At 32.7% G+C, this 20877-nt stretch overlaps 1 protein-coding gene across 1 annotated transcript in view; it reads right to left on the reverse strand.

The window, feature by feature from the left end:
- Positions 1–20877, reverse strand: part of LOC128547113 (uncharacterized) — a 111167-nt gene that overhangs the window by 23809 nt on the left and 66481 nt on the right. Inside the window, exons 46-56 of the mRNA XM_053518840.1 lie at positions 18122–18180; positions 17620–17745; positions 17250–17412; positions 16856–17020; positions 16431–16477; positions 15837–15853; positions 15468–15577; positions 15044–15181; positions 13911–13960; positions 13472–13588; positions 12917–13030 (exon numbers count right to left, since the gene is read on the reverse strand). Coding sequence (XP_053374815.1) covers positions 12917–13030; positions 13472–13588; positions 13911–13960; positions 15044–15181; positions 15468–15577; positions 15837–15853; positions 16431–16477; positions 16856–17020; positions 17250–17412; positions 17620–17745; positions 18122–18180 — 1106 coding nt within the window. The remainder of the gene's footprint in view (positions 1–12916; positions 13031–13471; positions 13589–13910; positions 13961–15043; positions 15182–15467; positions 15578–15836; positions 15854–16430; positions 16478–16855; positions 17021–17249; positions 17413–17619; positions 17746–18121; positions 18181–20877) is intronic.

Consider the following 20877-nt stretch of genomic DNA (forward strand, 5'->3'; position numbering starts at 1 on the left):
TGGTAAGCATATTTGTCTACACCAGATTAAGAAGTGAACAATAACTTGAGAACAAAATCAAGATATGGATAAATTGTTCGCCTTATCTATCGTGGATGATTACGTTAAAGTCTTATTAATTTATAAACCTTATGCACGGAGATGCATTTTAGGACGGAACGTTTATAGTATTCCCCGGGAATAAGTCTGCAAAAATGTTTTTATTTTGACTAAGTATTCATTCTTTTCTTTTAAAATTACCTGTTTCACAGTCATGACCAGTATATCTAACAACGCAGTTGCATGTGTAAGTGTTGACCTTATCCACACATGTTGCACCATTTTTGCAAAGATTGGTTATGCAGTCATTGATGTCTAGGCATTAGGAATTAAAGCAGTCAACAGATAGAATAGGTATAAATTAGAAAATAATATAAAAAAAAGCATTGGAAAGAAATATTATAAGAGGAATTATGCGACAATAAAATGCTCTGAAATGAATTAATTTCATTATGAGAGAAGCACAGTAAAAAGCTAAAAACATTGAGTTTGTCAGTGTGGAAGGCAATTGTTTTTTGTTTTGTTTAATTTGCAAACTATAAGAAAGCTCATTGTGTTTCATGAGGTATAGGTTCTTGTATTTATCGAAATTTGTTTTGCAAAATTCCTTTTCCTTTAGAGTGACAATTACTTTTTTCACATTCATGACCAGTATAGCCGGAAATACACTTATACATGCAATCATTGACTTTATCCACACATGTTTCAGCACGTTTGCAAAAATTCGTACTACAGTCAATGATGTTTAAACTTAGTTGATGAATAAGAGTTTTTGAAATAATTACATATATGAATAAGGAAAGCGAATAAAAGTTTAACTAAAATAAGAGATACTATGGTGAACACATTTGACTACAACAGATTAGGAAATGATCAATATAGGTTTGTTAATTCACCAGGAATTGGTCTGTAATTTTTTGTTCATTCTAACTAGAAAATTCATTTTGTTCTTTAAAAATTACCTGTCTCACAGTCATCACCAGTATATCCGATAATGCAGTTGCACGCGTAATCGTTGACTTTATCCACGCACGTTGCACCATTTTTGCAAGGATTGGTTACGCAATCATCGATATCTAGGCATTTAGAATTAAAGCAGTCAACAGATAAAGTAGATATAAAGTAGGAATAATATATAAATGCAATGCAAAGAAATATTATAAGAAGAATTTTGCGACAACAAACTGCTAAGAATTGAATCAAAGTTATTATGAAAGAAGCAAGACGCACAGTAAAAGCAAAAAGCTTTGATTAGGTCAGTGTGGAAGGCCTCTTTAGCAAAACTAAAGAAAGCCGATAGTGTTCTTGTATTTATCGAAATTTGTTTTGCAAAAGTCCTTTTTACTTAGAGTGACAATTACCTGTTTCACAGTCATGACCTGTATAACCGGAAATACAGTTACACTAGTAATCATTGACTTTATCCACACATGTTGCACTATTTTTGCAAGGATTCGTACTACAGTCATTGATATCTAAAATAGTTTATGAAATACAGTCTATGAAATAATAAAATATATGAATTAGGTAAACGAATGAAAGAGCAGTTAAAATAAGAGATACTATGCTAAGCACATTTGACTAAACCAGAAATAATTACATATATGAATTAGGAAAGCGTATAAAGTTGCAACTAATATAAGAGTTACTATGCTGAGCACATTTGATTGAAAAATATTAAGGAGTGAACAATATAAGTTTGCAACATTCACCGGGATTTAGTCTGCAAAAATGTTTAATATTGACTAAAGAATTTATTTTTTTTTCTTGTAAAATTACCTGTCTCACAGTCATGACCAGTATATCCAATAACGCAATTGCACGTGTAATCATTGATCTTATCAACACATGTTACACAATTTTTGCAAGGATTGGTTATGCAATCATCGATATCTAGGCATTAGGAATTAAAGCAGTCAACAGATGGAGTAGATATAAAGTAAGAAAAAATATAATAATACAACCCAAAGAAATATTATAAGAGGAATTATGGGACAAAAAAATGCCCTGAAATGAATTTAATTCATTATGAAAGAAGCACAATAAAAGCAAAAGCTTTCAATAGGTCAGTTTGGAAAGTAATTGTTTCTTTTTTCTTGTTTAATTTGCAAAACTAAAGAAAGTTCATGTGTTTCATGAGTCATGAGGTATAGGTTCTTGTACTTATCAATTTTTTTTGCAAAAGTCCTTTTCACTTAGGGTGACCATTACCTGTTTCACAGTCATGTTTATTTGTTTGGGTTTTACGGCGCACCAACACAGTATAGGTTATATGGCGCCAAACAGGACTACAAATTGTGGTTCCATATCTCATTTACATCGAAATAAAAACATGAGGTATGGAATCAAAATTTGCATACCTGCTGGAATCACAGAGTTACTGCAAAACCAAGTGTTAAGACCCTATTAGTCGCCTCTAACGATCATGCAAGGGTAAGGCAGTGGTTCCAATTCTTTTCATACACAGATCGTCCCAGAACCACAAGGGGCTTCACAGTCATGACCAGTATAGCCAGAAATACCGTTACACATGTAATCATTGAATTTATCCTCACATGTTGCACCATTTTTGCTTTTTGCAAAGATTCGTACTATTGCTGTCTAAACATAGGTTATGAAATACAGTTTATGAAATAATTACATATATGAATTAGGAAAGCGAATAAATGTGAATCTAAAATAAGAGATACTGTGCTGAGCTCATCTGAATACAACAGATTTAGAAGTGAACAATATCAATTTGTAACATTTACCAGGAATTGGTCTTAAAAGTTATTTCGTTCAGACTCAGAATTCATTTTATTCTTCTAAAATTACCTGTCTCACAGTCATGACCAGTATATCTGATAACGCAGTTGCACGCGTAATCGTTGACCTTATCCACACATGTTGCACCATTTTTGCAAGTAATCGATATCTAGGCATTAGGAATTAAAGCAGTCAACAGATAGGGTAGATATAAAGTAGGAAAAAATATAGAAATGCAGTGCAAAGAAATATTATAAGAGTAATTATGCGACAACAAACTTCTCTGAAATGAATCAAATTCATTATGAAAGAAGCACAGTAAAAGCAAAAAGCTTTAATAAGGTCAGTGTGGACGACAATTGTTTATTTCTCCAGTTTAATTTGCAGAACTAAAGAAAGCTCGAGTGTTTCATAAAGAAATGGATCTTGTATTTATTGAAATTTGTATGGCAAAAGTCCTTTTCACTTAGAGTGACAATTATCTGTTTCACAGCCATGACCAGTATAGCCGGAAATACAGTTACACGTGTAATCATTCACTTTATCCACACATGATGCGCCATTTTTGCAAGGATTCGTACTACAGTCATTGATATATAAACATAAGTTATGAAATACAGCTTATGAAATAATTAAATATATGAATTACGAAAACGAATAAGAGCAACTAAAATAAGAGATTCTATGCTAAGCACATTTGACTACACCAGATTAAAACGTGAACATAATTTGAAAATGGAATCAAGGTAAAGATTAAATGTTCGTCTTATCTACCGTGGATTATAATATTATATTCTTGTTAATTCGTCAACCTTATACACGTAAATGCGTTTCAAGACGGAACATTTATAGCATTCCCCGGGATTTGGTCTGCAAAAGTGGTTTCATTTTGACTAAGAATTCATTTTGTTCTTTTAAAATTACTTGTCTCGCAGTCATGACCAGTATATCCAATTACGCAGTTACACGTATAATCGTGGACCTTATCCACACATGTTGCACCATTTTTGCAAGGATTGGTTATGCAATCATCGATATCTAGGCATTAGGAATGAAAGCAGTCCACAGATAGAGTAGATATAAAGTAGGAAAAAATATATTATTGCAGTGCAAAGAAATATTAAAAGAGGAATTTTGCGAAAACAAAATGCTCTGAAATGAATCAGTTGCATTATGAAAGAAGCATAATAAAGCAAAAGGCTTTGATTAGGTCAGCGTGGAAAGCAATTGTTTTTCTAAATTTGGAAAACTAAAGAAAGCTCATGTGTTTCATGAGGTATAGGTTCTAATATTTATTATATTTATCGAAATTTATTTTGCAAAAGTCCTTTTCACCTAGAGTGACAATTACCTGTTTCACAGTCATGACCTGTACAGCCGGAAATACAGTTATACGTGTAATCATTGACTTTATCCACACATGTTGCACCATTTTTGGAAAGAGCCGTATGACAGTCATTGACACGTAAACATAATTTATGAAATATAGTTTATGAAATAATTACACATATGAATTAGGAAAGCGATTAAAAGTGCAACAAAAATAAGAGATACTATGCTGAGCCCATCTGACTACAACAGATTAAAGTGTTAACAATAGCGATTTGTAATATTCACCGGGAATTGGTCTGCAAAAACGTTTTAATTTTGACTAAGGATCCATTTTGTTCTTTTACAATTACCTGTACCACAGTCGTGACCAGTATATCCAATATCGCAGTTGCACGTGTAATTGTTGACCTTATCCACACATGTTGCACCATTTTTGCAAGGATTGGTTATGCAGTCATCGATATCTAGGCATTAAGAATTAAAGCAGGCAGCAGATAAAGTAGAAATAAAGTAGGAAAAATATAAAAATGCAGTGCAAAGAAATATTATGAGAGGAATTATGCGACAACAAAATGCTCTGAAATGAATCAAATTCATTATGAAAGAAGCACAGTAAAAGCAAAAGGCTTTGATTTTGTCAGGGTGTAAGGCAATTGTTTTTTCTTCTTTACTTTGCAAAGCTAAAAAAAACTCATGTGTTCCATGAGGTGTAGGGTCTTATATTAATCGAAATTTGTTTTGCAAAAGTCCTTTTCACTTAAAGTGCTTGTTTAACCGTCATGACCTGTATAGCTGGAAATACAGTGACTTTATCCACACATGTTGCTCCATTTTTACAAAGAGTCGTGTAACAGTCATTAATATATAAATATATTTTATGAATTAGAGTTTAGGAAATAATTACATATATGAATGAGGAAAATGAATGAAGTGCAACTAAAATAAAAGATACTATATTGAGCTCATCTGACTACAACAGATTAAGAAGTTAACAATATAGACTTTTAACATTAACCAGGAATTGGTCTGCAAAAAATGTTTTCATTTTGACTAAGAATTCATTTTGTTCTTTTAAAATTACCTGTCTCACAGTCCTGACCAGTATATCCGATAACGCAGTTGCACGTGTAATTGTTGATCTTATCCACACATGTTGCAAGGATTTGGTATGCAGTCATCGATATCTAGGCATTAAGAGTTAAAGCAGTCAACAGATACAGTAGTTATAAATTAGGAAAGAATATAAAAATGCAGTGCATAGAAATATTATATGCGGAATTGTGCGACAACAAACTGCTCTGAAATGAACCAAATTCATTATGAAAGAAGCACAGTAAAGGCTGAAAGCTTTGATTAAGTCAGTGTGGAAGGCAATTGATTTTTTGTTTTCTCCTGTTAAATTTACAAAGCTAAAGAAAGCGTGTGTGTTTCATGAAGTATAGGATTTTGTATTTATTGAAATTTCTTTGGCAAAAGTCCTTTCCCCTTAGAGTGACAATTATCTTTATCACAGTCATGACCAGTATAGCTCCAAATACAGTTACACGTGTAATTATTCACTTTATCCTCACGATGCCCCAAAGGATTCGTACTACAGTCATTGATATATAAACATAAGTTATGAAATACAGTTTATGAAATAATTAAATATATGAATTTGGAAAACGAATAAAAGAGCAACTAAAATAAGAGATACTATGCTAAGCACATTTGACTACACCTGATTAAAAAGTGAACATAACTTGAGAATAGAATCAAGATAATGGTTACATGTTCGTCTTATCTACCGTGTATGATAATGTTATATTTTTGTTAATTTATAAACCTTAACACGAAAATGCGTTTCAAGACGGAACATTTATAGCATTCCCCGGCATTTGGTCTGCAAAAGTGTTTTCATTTTGACTAAGAATTTATTTTGTTGATTTAAAATTACGTGTCTCACAGTCATGACCAGTATATCCAATTACGCAGTTGCACGTGTAATTGTTGACCTTATCCACACATGTTGCATCATTTTTGCAAGGATTGGTTATGCAATCATCGATATCTAGGCATTAGAAATTAAATAGATAGAGTAGATATAAAGTGGGAAAATATAGAAATGCAGTGCATAGAAATAATATAAGAGGAATTATGTTACAACAAAATGCTCTGAAATTTATCAAATTCATTATGAAAGAAGAACAGTAAATGCAAAAAGGTTTGATTATGTCAGGATGTAAGGCAATTGTTTTTTCTTCTTTAATTTGCAAAGCTAAAGAAAGGTCATGTGTTTCATGAGGGATAGGTTCTTATATTTATCGAAATTTGTTTGGAAAAAGTCCGTTTCACTTAGAGTGACAATGACCTGTTTTACAGTCATGACCTGTATAGTCGGAAATACAGTTATACGTGTAATCATTGACTTTATCCACATATGTTGCTCTATTTTTGCAAAGAGTTGAATAACAGTCATTTATATATAAATATAGTTTATGAAATACAGTTTATGAAATAATTACATATATGAATTAGGAATATGAATAAAAGTGCAACTAAAATCAGAGATAGTATGCTGAGCTCATCTGACTACGATAAATTACGAAGTGAACAATATAGATTATCCACCGGTAATTGGTCTGCAAAAATGTCTTCATTTTGACTAAGAATTGGTTTTGTTGTCTTAAAATTACCTGTCTCACAGTCATGACCAGTATATCCGATAACGCAGTTGCACGTGTAATTGTTGACCTTATCCACACATGTTGCATCATTTTTGCAAGGATCGGTTATGCAGTCATCGATATCTAGGCATTAAGAGTTAAAGCAGTCAATAGATAGAGCAGATATAAAGTGGGGGAAAATATAGAAATGCAGTGCATAGAAATATTATAAGAGGAATTATGCGACAACAAAATGCTCTAAAATGAATCAAATTCATTATGAAAGAAGCACAGTAAAAGGAAAAAGCTTTGTTTAGGTCAGTGTTGAAGACAATTGTTTTTCTTGTTGAATTTGCAAAACTAAAGAAAGCTCATGCTTTCCATGAGGTATAGGTTCTTATATTTATCGAAATTTGTTTTGCAAAAGTCTTTTACACGTAGAGTGACAATTACCTGTTTAACATTCATGACCTGTATAGCCGGAAATACAGTTGTACGTGTAATCATTGACTTTATCCACATATGTTGCACCATTTTTGGAAAGGGTCGTATTAAAGTCATTGATATATAATCATAATTTACGAAATACAGTTCATGAAATATTTACACGTATGAATTAGGAAAGCGAATAAAAGTGCAACTAAAATAAGAGATACTATGCTGAGCTCATCTGACTACAACAGATTAAAGCGTTAACAATATAGATAACGCAGTTGCACGTGTAATTGTTGACCTTATCCACACATGTTGCATCATTTTTGCAAGGATCGGTTATGCAATCATCGATATCTAGGCATTAAGAATTAAAGCAGTCAACTGATGAAGTAGATATAAAGTAGGAAAATATAAAAATGCAGTGCAAAGTAATATTATAAGAGGAATTATGCGACAACAAAATGCTCTGAAATTTATCAAATTCATTATGAAAGAAGCACAGTTAAAAGCTAAAATCTTTGATTATGTCAGGGTGGAATGCAATTGTTTTTTCTTCTTTAATTTTCAAACCCAAAGAAGGATCATGTGTTCCATGAGGTATAGGTTCTTATATTTATCGAAATTTGTTTTGTTTAAGTCCTTTTCACTTAGAGTGACAATTGCTTGTTTAACCGTCATGACCTGTATAGCCGGAAATACAGTTATACGTGTAATCATTGACTTCATCCAAACATGTTGCTTCATTTTTGCAAAGAGTTGTATAACAGTCCTTAATATATAAATAAAATTTATGAAATACATTTTATGAAATAATAAGATATATGAATAAGTAAAAGGAATAAAAGTTCAACGAAAATAAGAGATACTATACTGAGCTCATCTGACTACAACATATTAAGAATTTAACAATATAGATTATTCACCGGGAATTGGTCTGCAAAAAATGATTTCATTTTGACTAAGAATTCATTTTGTTCTTTTAGAATTACCTGTCTTACAGTCATGGCCAGTATATCCGATAACGCAACTGCACGTGTAATTGTTGACCTTATCCACACATGTTGCACCATTTTTGCAAGGATTGGTTATGCAGTCATCGATATATAGGTATTAAGAGATAAAGCAGGCAATAGATAGAGTAGATATAAAGCAGGAAAGAATATAAAAATGCAGTGCAAAGAAATATTATAAGAGGAAATATGCGACAAGTGAATCAAATTCATTATGAAAGAAGCACAGAAAATGCAAAAAGCTTTGATTATGTCAGGGTGGAAGGCAGTTGTTATTTCTTGTTGAATTTGCAAAACTAAAGAACACTCATGTGTTTCAAGAGGTATAGGTTCCTATTTTTTATCGGAATTTGTTTTGCAAAAGCCCTTTTCACTTAGAGTGACAATTACCTGTTTCACAGTCATGACCTGTATAGTCGGCAATTAGTTACACGTGTAATCATTGACTTTATCCACATATGTTGCACCATTTTGCAATGAGTTGTATTTCAGTCATTGATATATAAACATCATTTATGAAATACAGTTTATGAAATATTTACACATACGAATTAGGAAAGCGAATAAAGGTGCAACTAAAATAAAATATACCATGCTGAGCACATCTGATTACAACAGATTAAGAAGTGAACAATATAGGTTTGTAACCTTCACCAGGAATTGGTCTGCAAAAATGTTTTCATTTGACTAAGAATTCATTTTGTTCTTTTACAATTACCTGTCTCACAGTTATGACCAGTATATCAAATAATGCAGTTGCACGTGTAATTGTTGACCTTATCCACACATGTTGCACCATTTTTGCAAGGATCGGTTATGCAGTCATCAATATCTAGGCATTAAGAGTTAAAGCAGTCAATAGATAGAGTAGATATAATGTAGGAAAAATATAAAAACGCAGTGCAAAGAAATATTATAAGAAAAATGCTCTTAAATGAATCAAATGTTTTATGAAAGGAGCACAGTAAAAGTAAAAAGATTTGATTATGTCAGTGTGGAAGGCAACTGTTTTTTTCATGTTTAATTTGCAAACCTAAAGAAAGCTCATGTGTTTCATGGTGTAAAGGTTCTTGTATTTACCGAAATTTGATTTGCAAAAATTCTTTTCACTTAGAGTGACGATTGCATGTTTCATAGTAATGACCAGTATAGCCGGAAATACAGTTGCACATGGAATCGTTGACTTTACGCATACATGTTTCATCATATTTGCAAAGAGTTGTATTACAGTCATTGATATATAAACATAGTTTATGAAATAATTACATATATGAATTAGGAAAGCAATAAAATAAAAGTGCAACTGAAATAAGAGATACTATGCTGAGCACATCTGACTACAACAGAGTAAGAATTAAACAATATAGGTTTGTAACATTCACCGGAAATTGTTGCAAGAATTCGTACTGCAGGCTCTGATATCTTAACATTGTTATGAAAACAATACTTTAATCAAGCCGGAAAACAGCTAAAATAAGAGATACTATGATGAGCAGATATGACTACATCATATTAAGAAGTGATCAATAAATTGAAGACAGAATCAAAGCAAGGTAAAGAGTAAATGTTTGCCTTAGCTTGCGCGGATAATGATGCTATATTCGTATGAATTTAAAAACCCTAAAGCACGTGAATGCATTCCTGGACGCAAAGGTTTATACCATTCACCGGGAATTGGTCTGCAAAAGAGTTTTATTTTGACTAAAAGTTCGTTTTGTTGTTTTAAAATTAACTATTTCACAGTCATGGCCATTAAATCCGGTAACGCAGTTGCACATGTAATCTTTGACCTTATCCACACATGTTGCACCATATTTTTTAAGGATTGGAACTGCAGTCATCGATATCAAGACATTATAAATTAAAGCAGTCAGCAGATATAATGGAGTATGAAAACTTTAGTTCAAAGAAATAATTTAAGAGCAATTCATCAACAACCCAGTATTATGAAGAAAATCAATCAATTATCAATCAATTAAGAAAAAACACAGTAGCAACCGAACGCATTGCTTAGGCCAGTGAGGAAGGCACTTGTTGTTTTTTTCTTGTTGAATTTGCTGAACTAAAGAAAACCCATGCGTGTCATGATGCATGGCTTCTGGTATTGTTCTGCAATAACTCCTTTTCATTTAGAACGCATGCATCTGGACAGAATCGGCGACCTTCAATACGTCGGACGTATTGTGTAAATTTAAAAATATCTGTTTCACAGTCATGACCAGTATAACCGGAAATGCAGTTACACATATATTCGTTGACCTTATCAACACATGTTGCACCATTTATTTTAAGGAGTGGTACTACAGTCATCGATATCTAGGCATTATGAATGAAAGAAATGAACATATCGAGCGCTTTGCGCAAAACTATTGTATCTTGTTCTTTATTTATATACACTTACAATAGTTTTGCACCAAGCCCTCGATATATAAAGGAGGAATACAAACTGCAGTTCAAAGAAACAGAATGAAAGAAATTTTGCAACTACACAATAACATGAAAAAAACAACAATGATTTAATAGGGAAGTTCTGTAGCAAGCGAAAACATTGTTTAAGCCAGCATAGAATGAAAGGAAGCTGATATATTATTATGGTTTTTACTGATATAGATGAAATATAACAAGAGCTGCCGATGTCAACAGACAGCAACGCTCGACTATTCAAAAGACTTTCACAAAAAGTCAAAATAATGAAAAAGACACAAAGAAGTACAAAGGGGCAAAATGTTTGAGTAGTAGAACCTTCCCCTCTTATTACGCTTTATGAGATAACAGATTACAACAAAAAGTTGAGAAAGGGGGCATACGGGTTAAAAAGAAAACCAGAGTCATGGGACCTGTGCAATGTATGTCATGTCATCATCGAAAAAGAGAGTTTTAAGTTTTAATTCATTAAATTCTCACTAGTGGTAACTAAGATCAAAGCTAACATACAAAACTTAATCAAAAGTGTCTAAATAAAAGAAATTTATCTTTTACATCAAATATAACATACTGTTCTTATTTATGCCTTTATTTAAACACACACCACGGCCTAGATACCTACCTACCTAGTAAAAGAAAGGACACAACCTTGCAAAATTGCATAATAGAGTGACGAAACCTAAGCAATGCATGTAAGATCATAACAGTGAACAAGTGTGAGAAGTTTCAATCATTTCCCATAAGTTGTTACCGAGATACTAGCTTCCATACAAGGCATTATAAAAATGCCATGTCGAAAACATAGACATAATCTTTTATAATTGTAAGATAGAGTTATGGAACCCATGCAGTGCATGTTAATTTATGACAGTGAAGAAGTGTGGGAGGTTTCACTCCATTCCCACAGATGGTTACTGAGATCTAGTCTACAAACAAAACTTTTCAAAAATTAACAATCTTTTAGACGTAGAATGCATATTGTAAATTGACAAATACATGTTTCACAATCACGACCAGCATAGTTGTAAACAGTCACGCCTGTAATTGATGACTTTATGCGCAAACGGTGCACCAATTTTGCAAGGATTCGTTCTATATTAATTTACGTAGAGAGATTATGTATTACAGGTGTGGACAGATATAAAGCAGGAACACAAACTTTCGTTCATGGAATATTATAAGAACAATTATAGAACAACACAATATTGTTTAGTCAATCAAAAAAGAAAAGAATCACATTTACAAGCGAACGCTTTGGTTTGGAGAGAGTTGAACGAACAGATATTATGAAAATCTAATGCAAGTCATTGATATCTAGGCATAATGACTTAAATGAGTGAACAGATATAAAGGAATAACACAAATTGCAGCTCAAAAAGTATTAAGTATAGTAATTATGCAGCAACACGATAATATGAAAGAAAACAACGTTTTAAATAAGAAGCACAGTAACCAGCCAATCCCTTATATGTCATTTTGAATTAAAACGCATACTGTAAATTGACAATTACATGTTTCACAGTCACGACAAGTATAGCCGGAAATACGGCTACACATGTATAATTGTTGACTTTATCGGAACATGTTGCACAATATTTGCAAAGAATTCTACTAAAGTCATTAATATCTATCTTTTCTTATGAAGTCAGTCCACATACATATCAAAGAAATGAATAACAGTTCGAATCCTATCAAAAGATAAACTGCTTCACAGATATAACACCAGATCATGAAATAGAAATTGGAAGATAACGAGAAAAGGCTTGCCTATTTCAAGTTATAGAGCTAGATTTTCTTTGTAAATTCGAAAACAAGGAATTTCGTTTCATAGTGTAAAATTAAAGATATTGATAGAATATGTTCTATGAAAAAAAAATCTCTTTTGCGCCAAACACATATTGTACAGTGATACAGTCATGGCCAGTAAGGCCAGAAATGCAGTTACACATGAAATCGTTGACTTTATTCACACACGTTGCACCATTTTTACAAGGATGTGTACTACAGTAATCGATGCCTATGCATTGTTTACTCAAGAAGTTAACAGATGTAAAGTAGGAACGGAAATATAAATTTGAAGATAAAAGCAATTATGCACAAAAGACTTGATAACAACACCAGAAGTAAAAAACAAAATAAGAAAAATGTCCAAGTTACAAGCGAAAGCATCGATAAGCCAGTATGGAAGGCAATTTTACTGATACAATTGCAAAATAATTCTAGCAAATATGTGTCATGATGCAAAGATAGACTCCCCGGGGAAAATTGAATAGTTAGAATTACTTGTTTCACAGTCACGACCAGTATACCCGGTAACACAGTAGCACGTGTAACTGTTGACCTTATCCACACATGTTGCTTCATTTTTGCAAGGATTGGTACTGCAGTCATCGATATCTAAGCATAGAAGAAATTGTAAATAGAAATAGATTTTCAGGTATAGAACAGTCTATGACAATTAATACTAAACCTTTACCCTGGTAAATTTCTAAAATGGACTGGTCTGTCATTCAATGTGGGCAGTGCCATTTATTATTCTAAGGGTGTTTAATGAAAATTTACTGATTGAGTAGCGAACAGTATAAACCATGTACAGGCTGGTGTTAGTCTGCACTTGCCACAGAAGCAGAATCATGTGCAACCAGCAGGTTAAAGGATAAGTTAAAAGAAAATATAACTGTAACCTGAATTTATCATCACATCGGATAAAACAGTTTGTTCCTAATTATTCTTATATTTAAGGTCTTGCTGTTCAACAACCATTCAAAAATGAAAACAAAATATAAATACATAAACTGTGAGAACAATACGGTTTAAACAAACAGTCTTTTCACTTACCAGTTTCGCACACCAAACCCGTGTATCCTGCTAGGCAATGACAAGTGGGATTAGTCGCTAGATTTGCAATACAGCTTCCGCCATTTAAGCAATGGAGTTCCTGACAAGGACCGAAGCCTGGAGATTTCAAATGAATTCATATAAGCTCTTAAATTTTAGAATAACCTCCATAATGCTTCCGATATAACATGTGAAACCATTAAATATATCAGTTTTTAAATCTTGTAAATTGTAAAGGCAAACAGTGTTCAATATATTTAAATAACTACTGCTATGATTAATATTGCTTTGCATTTTGCATTAGGTAAAATGTCTGAAACTACGTGATAAAGGTTTGCACTCTGTATTGAATACATTAAACGAAACTATGCAAATTGGGTTTGCGTTTTGTCTCAAGTAATATACCGAGTAATTGGTTTGCATTTTGTTTTAAACTAACCAGTTTTACTTTCAACTTCTATCTCAAGATGTTTCTCTTCTCCACCGGATCTGAAAAAGAACATAACTCCTGAAGTGGAATAGAACACTTTATGAAACCCTTTTCACTTAAGGTATCCGATTCACAAACAGGTAACATTTCAATGCCTGGTGACCCGTAATTTAAAGGTATCATTTGAAATAGTCGAGCTTGCTGAACAAAAATAGCAAATATTAAAATGACCGTAATGATATGCACAAATCAATACAGTCATGTTTTTATTGCGAAATGATGATCTTACACTGTAATAACTGGATTTCTGTTGAAGTAGCATTGGAAACTATACAGTACAAATAAAATTTCTGTTACATATTTTGTCATGTATTTATTTTTTTCTTATTCAGTAGACAACACACTTTCAGATGAAATCAAAATTATATGAACCAACCAAGCATCGAAATTTGAAATACTTTTATAGCACTGATATATAGAACTTGCTTATTTGTGGACCGGAGACCTTAAAGCTGTTTATTACTTTTATAATTGTCATATTAACGTTTCTGGAAAAGTATTTGAAATTTCTAAACAAGTAAAACAAAACTAAGTATATTCCTCATGACTGTGAAAACATAGGTCTTAAGCGGGAAAAAACATATCCATTCTAGACCAAGCCCCGTGTTCACAAAACATTTTTGGTCTTGGAAATTCTAATATCAATTTTACTATAACTTTAAGCTTAAATTCCAACTGAGATTGATCTTCATTACAGAACAGTCACATGAAAATAAAGACTAACTTCATTTAGTTTTAATCATGCTATTTAAATATAAATGACAAATAAAGTTTCATTATCCAATTCAGCTGAGACTGAAATTGTTTTGTGAACACGTGGTCAGAATACACTAACAATTTATCATCAAATTTATCTGTCATCAAAGTTATCAATTTAGGAAAATAAACAAACAATAAACCGGCCTAACTGCTTTTCTACGTAAATATTGAAGGGACTCGAGAATCGCAGAGAACCAGAAAATAGTATGACAAGATTTCAAAAAATTGCCTGATGTTTTAAAACTTATTTCAAAATACTTATAATATATGTAACTAAAATGCGCGCATTAAAAAACAGTACTCTGTTCAGTTGACATAATTACCCAGTGGAAATGCATAAATCCAGGGTTCCGCTGTTGCCTGTTTTGACAGCTACATCCGTTGTACATACATCACTGATTAAGCTTGTCTGGAAGACATGTACACCACGTACGCCATTACCACACTCTCTTACTTGGGAACTACGTGCAAAGTATATAATCAGATCATTTTAGATGATTTCTATAATTAAATGGCGATATATATTTAAGTGTAAAATAACAATAACATTAAGTGTAAAACCCTAGGATATGGGGTCTTAGTTTACTAAGAATGAGTAGTAATGTCAGTCATAGAGATGAAGTAAAGATTTCGTGAACTTACTGTAACCAAGTTACTGAGTGTAGCCATATATTCCTCAATAGCTTCAGTAAATAAAAGTAAATGCGGTATGAAATACTTAAAATCATCAATACAATTTTACTATACCATTGTCCATCTGACTGTTTAGCTGTGAAAACTGTATTATGACAAACCGTGTTTGGCTGACATAACACTTTTGACCCATCAGGAATATCTGTCTTAAAATATGGGTCAGTCTACAAAAGAAAAACATTTAAACTACGACTAAGCTAAATGTATATTATAGAAACACATGATATTACTTTTATAAAGATGTAAATAAAGTTCAAATTATCTTAATTATCGTTAACATCTTGATTATGACGACGATAATAATGTGTTTAGGTTATTTAAGCCGAAATAAAATTAATTGATATTAACCAAACACGATGTATAGCGAAAATGTAATTTCAAAAACGCTTTATAATACGGAATTAGTTAACTATTTCCTCTTACCGTTCCAGAATAGTGCGCTGTAATATAGAAGAAATCATTAAATAGTGCATATAATTTCAAAAACATAATCGCAATGAAAAACAGAAAATAAACATTGTCAAACAAATTGATAAAACAGCAAACAGCATATATTACCTTACCTCTTTAAGTGGTTTATGCTGAAAGCAAAGGCAAAACATGTTTTCATATATCGTCATTAAATAAAGAGTTACTTTCAGACAATATACTAAAAAATGAAAAGTGATGTCAGTCACAGAGACGAAATAAAGATGTGCAAGTAATGACAAAACAGTATACATTTAATCTTTTTCCGAAATAATCCTTCACGACTGTTTTACATTCTTTTTACATGACTGCTTGACAAGAGGATTGGCTACGAATCTAGGGAACGTTAATTCAAACTAAGATAAGAGCACCATGTATATCTGAGCGCTATGAATTGGGGAATATTCTGCAATCGTCTGTATCTTGCTCTGTCTTCCCACTAAAATTACTAATAGTCTTCTAGAGGAGTCTATGTTACCGGTGGCGACTATAAACAAATACAATCATACTCGACAAGACAAGCAGGGTATATAAATCAAAGAAACTTACTTTTAGGCCCTATTGTAATGTTTGTGCAAACTTCGTCGATGTTTACTCTAAAATTCATAAGAACAGATAAAAAATAATTTATACATTTTATAGTACATAAAAAATCTTACATTGTACAAAGTTTATATCGTGTTTGACCTTTGAAATATAGACAAAAAGTGTGTCGCTATTACAAAATTTAAATGAAATTATTATTATACCACATAACCTGTATATATATATCACTTGCAACACTACCCACACAAATATCTGTATATGTCTTAGCCAGGAAAAGGTTAATACCATATGATGGTACTGACACGTATTGTATACGATAATGTTTTATACTAAAAGTTTGATTTACTGTTCACAATAGTTTGTTCAATGTAAATTAATTATATATTTCTCTCTAATATTTCACCGAAAACATAAACATCTGATTTTACCCTTGCTCTGTCCCATTGGTTGTAGTTTGTTGGCAAATCCTATGAGGACCTTTCGGTCCCTTAAAGCATGTCTGAGCAATGTGTAGTGACGTATCAGAGCTGCTGGTCTGAAGCACTTTCTGAACTGACGTTACCAAGTTAGAATCTTTATAACCGATCTTTGGACTGAAACATCAAAGAAATTGTAAACAATGTATTATCTGCAGCAAAATATATGTATTAGTTACATCTCTTTATTTGTGGCATGACCTGTTTCGATGCTAACTCAGATTTGAATAATATGGTTAAATTATCAAAAATAGAGATTCTCATACCTAAACTCATGAAAAATAGCCTGAACAGACGTGAACAATTTGAAATACTTAACCAATACAAGAAAGTAACAAGAGCATACGGTTTGTCAGTGTCCCCATGGTACGGCGTATTTATGCAACAGTCGGTGTTTTCTTCACAATGCACATCGGTAGGGATAGCATAGTTAATTTCAAAGTGCTGATTTCCACTTGATGTTCCATTCAAATTGACAACTCCAGGTAAATCTTTATTTTTATCCACAACTGAAAATATTATCAAGTTTATTTTGGATGTTGTTATTCTTCACCTTACTATATCATGTTAGTGAAGATCGTGCAACATAGAAAGTATATTGTGCAAAGTATTCAAATAATTGATGACTTGCCTCCAGTTTAGAATGCTTTATAAAGTGTATCTAAAATAATATTTTGTTCGAGGTTATAACAAATATAAAAAAGACATAGAATTACCGGTTTTACAGTCGGTGCCTGCGAAACCAGACGTGCAGATACAAGACGACTTCGCAGGTGTTGACGTAAAATCTGCCACACATTTACCATCGTGTTCGCACGTGACTGCTCGACACGGCGATATCACTGGAAAAAGAAAATATATCCAATTTATGTATACATGTATGTTCATTTCTTCTAGCTTAAAAGTAATCAAATAACGATTTGATAAAATACATTGCGTCTGAAATTATTCGGCCTCCATCTCTGATTCTGTGGGGAATTCGGCATGCAGTTACTTGCGGAGAACAGGTTTGTACTAGTACAGAATCCAGAAACACTGGTTAGGTTAACTGCCCGCCGTTACATAACTGAAATGTTGTTAAAAACGGCGTTAAACCCAATATAAACAAATAAAAGTAAAGTAAGCACACGTATGAACCTTTGCAGAAAATTAAAATATGTTTACAGTATAGAATAAAGAAAAAAAAACAACAACAACAAAACTCCCCAAATGTTTTACCTTCCGTCTTAACGTCGTTTACTACTTTTATTGTGTAGCATCTGTTCTCGCCTTTTTTCCTGAAGAGAGCAAAGAAAGATTTGCATAATCTAGAACGAACACAAATAACTGATATATTGGCAAGGTTAGTTTAGTTTAGTTAATGTATGAGGACATGACCCCTAGCCAGAGTGTGAGAATATATAGTACAAATGATAATATATGCATGCATGGGCATGATAATACTATGAATGGCTTTATTAAGACGAGATAAATTAAGATCACATGAATAATCACTAGAAACATGCCAGCGATTTGCCCCGTCTACAAGTCTCAACCAAATGAAAAGTTTAGACTGACAAATTATATAGATTGCACTAAATTCCTGTTGATCACTGCAAATCGCATCATCATACAGCCAATCTAACGTGGTATTGTAATATAATATCACATTTGTAAATATTTACCATTGCATATACAGTTGTAGATGTATATGACAGGTGTAAAATCCCGTGACTTGTATTTATAGGTAAATGTTTTGTAAATACAATTTTACCGAATTTTACTTATTTGATTAATGTGCTAAAATTTTCAGAGTTAAACAGTGCTTTCATTTTAGAAGTGTTATGACCTTCAATGATATTAACAGGAAAGTATTTCTTTCTTTTTTTTCTAAGATAAAAACGTTCAAAAACATAATTTATGATACTTATCCCCACTACATCAATACTACACAATTCACAAAAACGGTCACCTGTTGGGACGTCAAGAAAACGACCTTTTTCTACTGGCAGTGTATGGTTAACACATCTAAACCTGCTTAAACATATTTCAAGGTCAGTTGGCAGTTCCTTCGGATAATGCTCATTTAAATAGCCTTTTATTCATATTTTAGTTCGGCATTATATAGATAAAACTGAACGCACAACCCTTTTTACCAGTTTTGCAAGATAACAGTTTTTGTGTACTTATTGGTTAAGCAAGTACAATGATTCGCTTTTATACAACAATTCTGAGTGGAATATATCAGAATTCTGTAAATGCAATTACAAAAGATAATAGGCAAGGGTAGATTTCTCGGAAGCACAGAGCACCAAAAACAAAGCCTCAGAGCCACGCATTTGCAAAGTAGGCCCATAACAAAAAGAAGCTGTAATGGAAAAATGTTACAGATGGGTTGCTTCAAAAATCTAACATATGCCAAATATACATAGAGGTGAAGAAGTGGTAACGAAGGTGTGGGGGGGGGGGGAGTTGACGAGGAAAGTATAACAAGGATGAATATACATAGGGAATGCTACGTTCCTTAATCACAGTTATACTACAACGTAAACCACAATAGCGCAGACATTCATATACCAAAGATAAACACACAGCTACACCCAACTAACTAACATAGAAAAACAGACAAGTAAAATACAAGAACACAGTAGGGCACCGCTTTAGACTCACAAGCACACAAACGCACCCCTACAAGCAGGAAAATATAATCGTGTACCGCCTTAGGATTCCGGCAGCCAAAATAAAGGGGGCACGAAAACTAACTCAAAGTAAAGGGGGAGGGGATGCAAAAAGGAGCGCAAATGCAAGGGGAAAGGAGGAGCGATAGGAGGAGTGAGGAGAAGGAGGAAAAAAGGCTTACAACAAATAAGACAACATACGCAACAAACAATACAAGACAGACAGAAAACCAGTTGAAAATAGGGGCACCGCCTTGGAACGGTCAGTAACCTATATAAAAGAAACTGGGGGTTTAAACGCGTTTAGGGCATGCCAACTTACTCTATTTTCAACAAGTTAGACAACACAATGTAAATAAAATCCCCGCTGAGAAAAGCTCTAACATTAGCGCAAAAATACCAGATTAATTAAGTAAAACATAAAATTAAGGTAAATCTAAGGTATAATTACACCAATGTACTCAACAACTTGTCCGAAGTCAGAGCACCAAGAGCCTAACTTTTAAGGGCACGACTAAGAAAGCTGCAAGACAAAATTCAAATCCCTCCGTCCGTTGTATGTAGGATTTAGGAGAAAAGCATCATGGAGTCTTACACTTTATTAGTCATCGCACCATCCAATAAGAAAGCGTAGCGATTAACTGTAGAGGGGTCAATCACTAAACATGCACTGTGCTTCATGATTTTCGCATCGTAACCTCTTTTGATAAACTTTTTAACCCATTTTACAAATATTTGATTAAAATAAGGACTATGTTTAATTTTCCGAATTTTATAAACTACATCTCCATAGTATTCCGTGTGTGTAAGTCCAAGTTTTAAAAGTGTTTTAGGTTAGCATTGTATTTTTCTAACAGTTCCGACGATCTGTAGTGAAATTTACTGAAAGCTTTCCATCATACAAAATAGTTGGTAAATCTTTAAAAAACGATCATTCTGTCTTTAATTAAGAATTTCAGGATGGTATCTACCAAACTCGCCACACAGTATACAAGTTGGCAAGGTTTTTTAAAATTATGTATATTTTTAATAAAACTGAATGAACACAGATTTGGCATTATAATATTTTTCAAATCCATAAACTTCAGAACAATACAACTTTATTTGAGCAACCCTATGGATAAATAACTTAAGTTGCATATCTAAAGGTATAGCCAACTTTCTGGCTTTTTGTGAAACATGGCTTTTGTTGTTTATTCTATCAACATTACTTTTCGCCTTATCAAATCTTCCATCATTAGCAAAAGTCATACCAAAGTAAACAAAATCATCAACAAATGACAAATTTTCCTCATTAAAATTAAATACAGGTTTGTC

The sequence above is a fragment of the Mercenaria mercenaria genome, chromosome 1 (genome assembly GCF_021730395.1).
Source record: "Mercenaria mercenaria strain notata chromosome 1, MADL_Memer_1, whole genome shotgun sequence".
Classification (NCBI taxonomy): domain Eukaryota; kingdom Metazoa; phylum Mollusca; class Bivalvia; order Venerida; family Veneridae; genus Mercenaria; species Mercenaria mercenaria.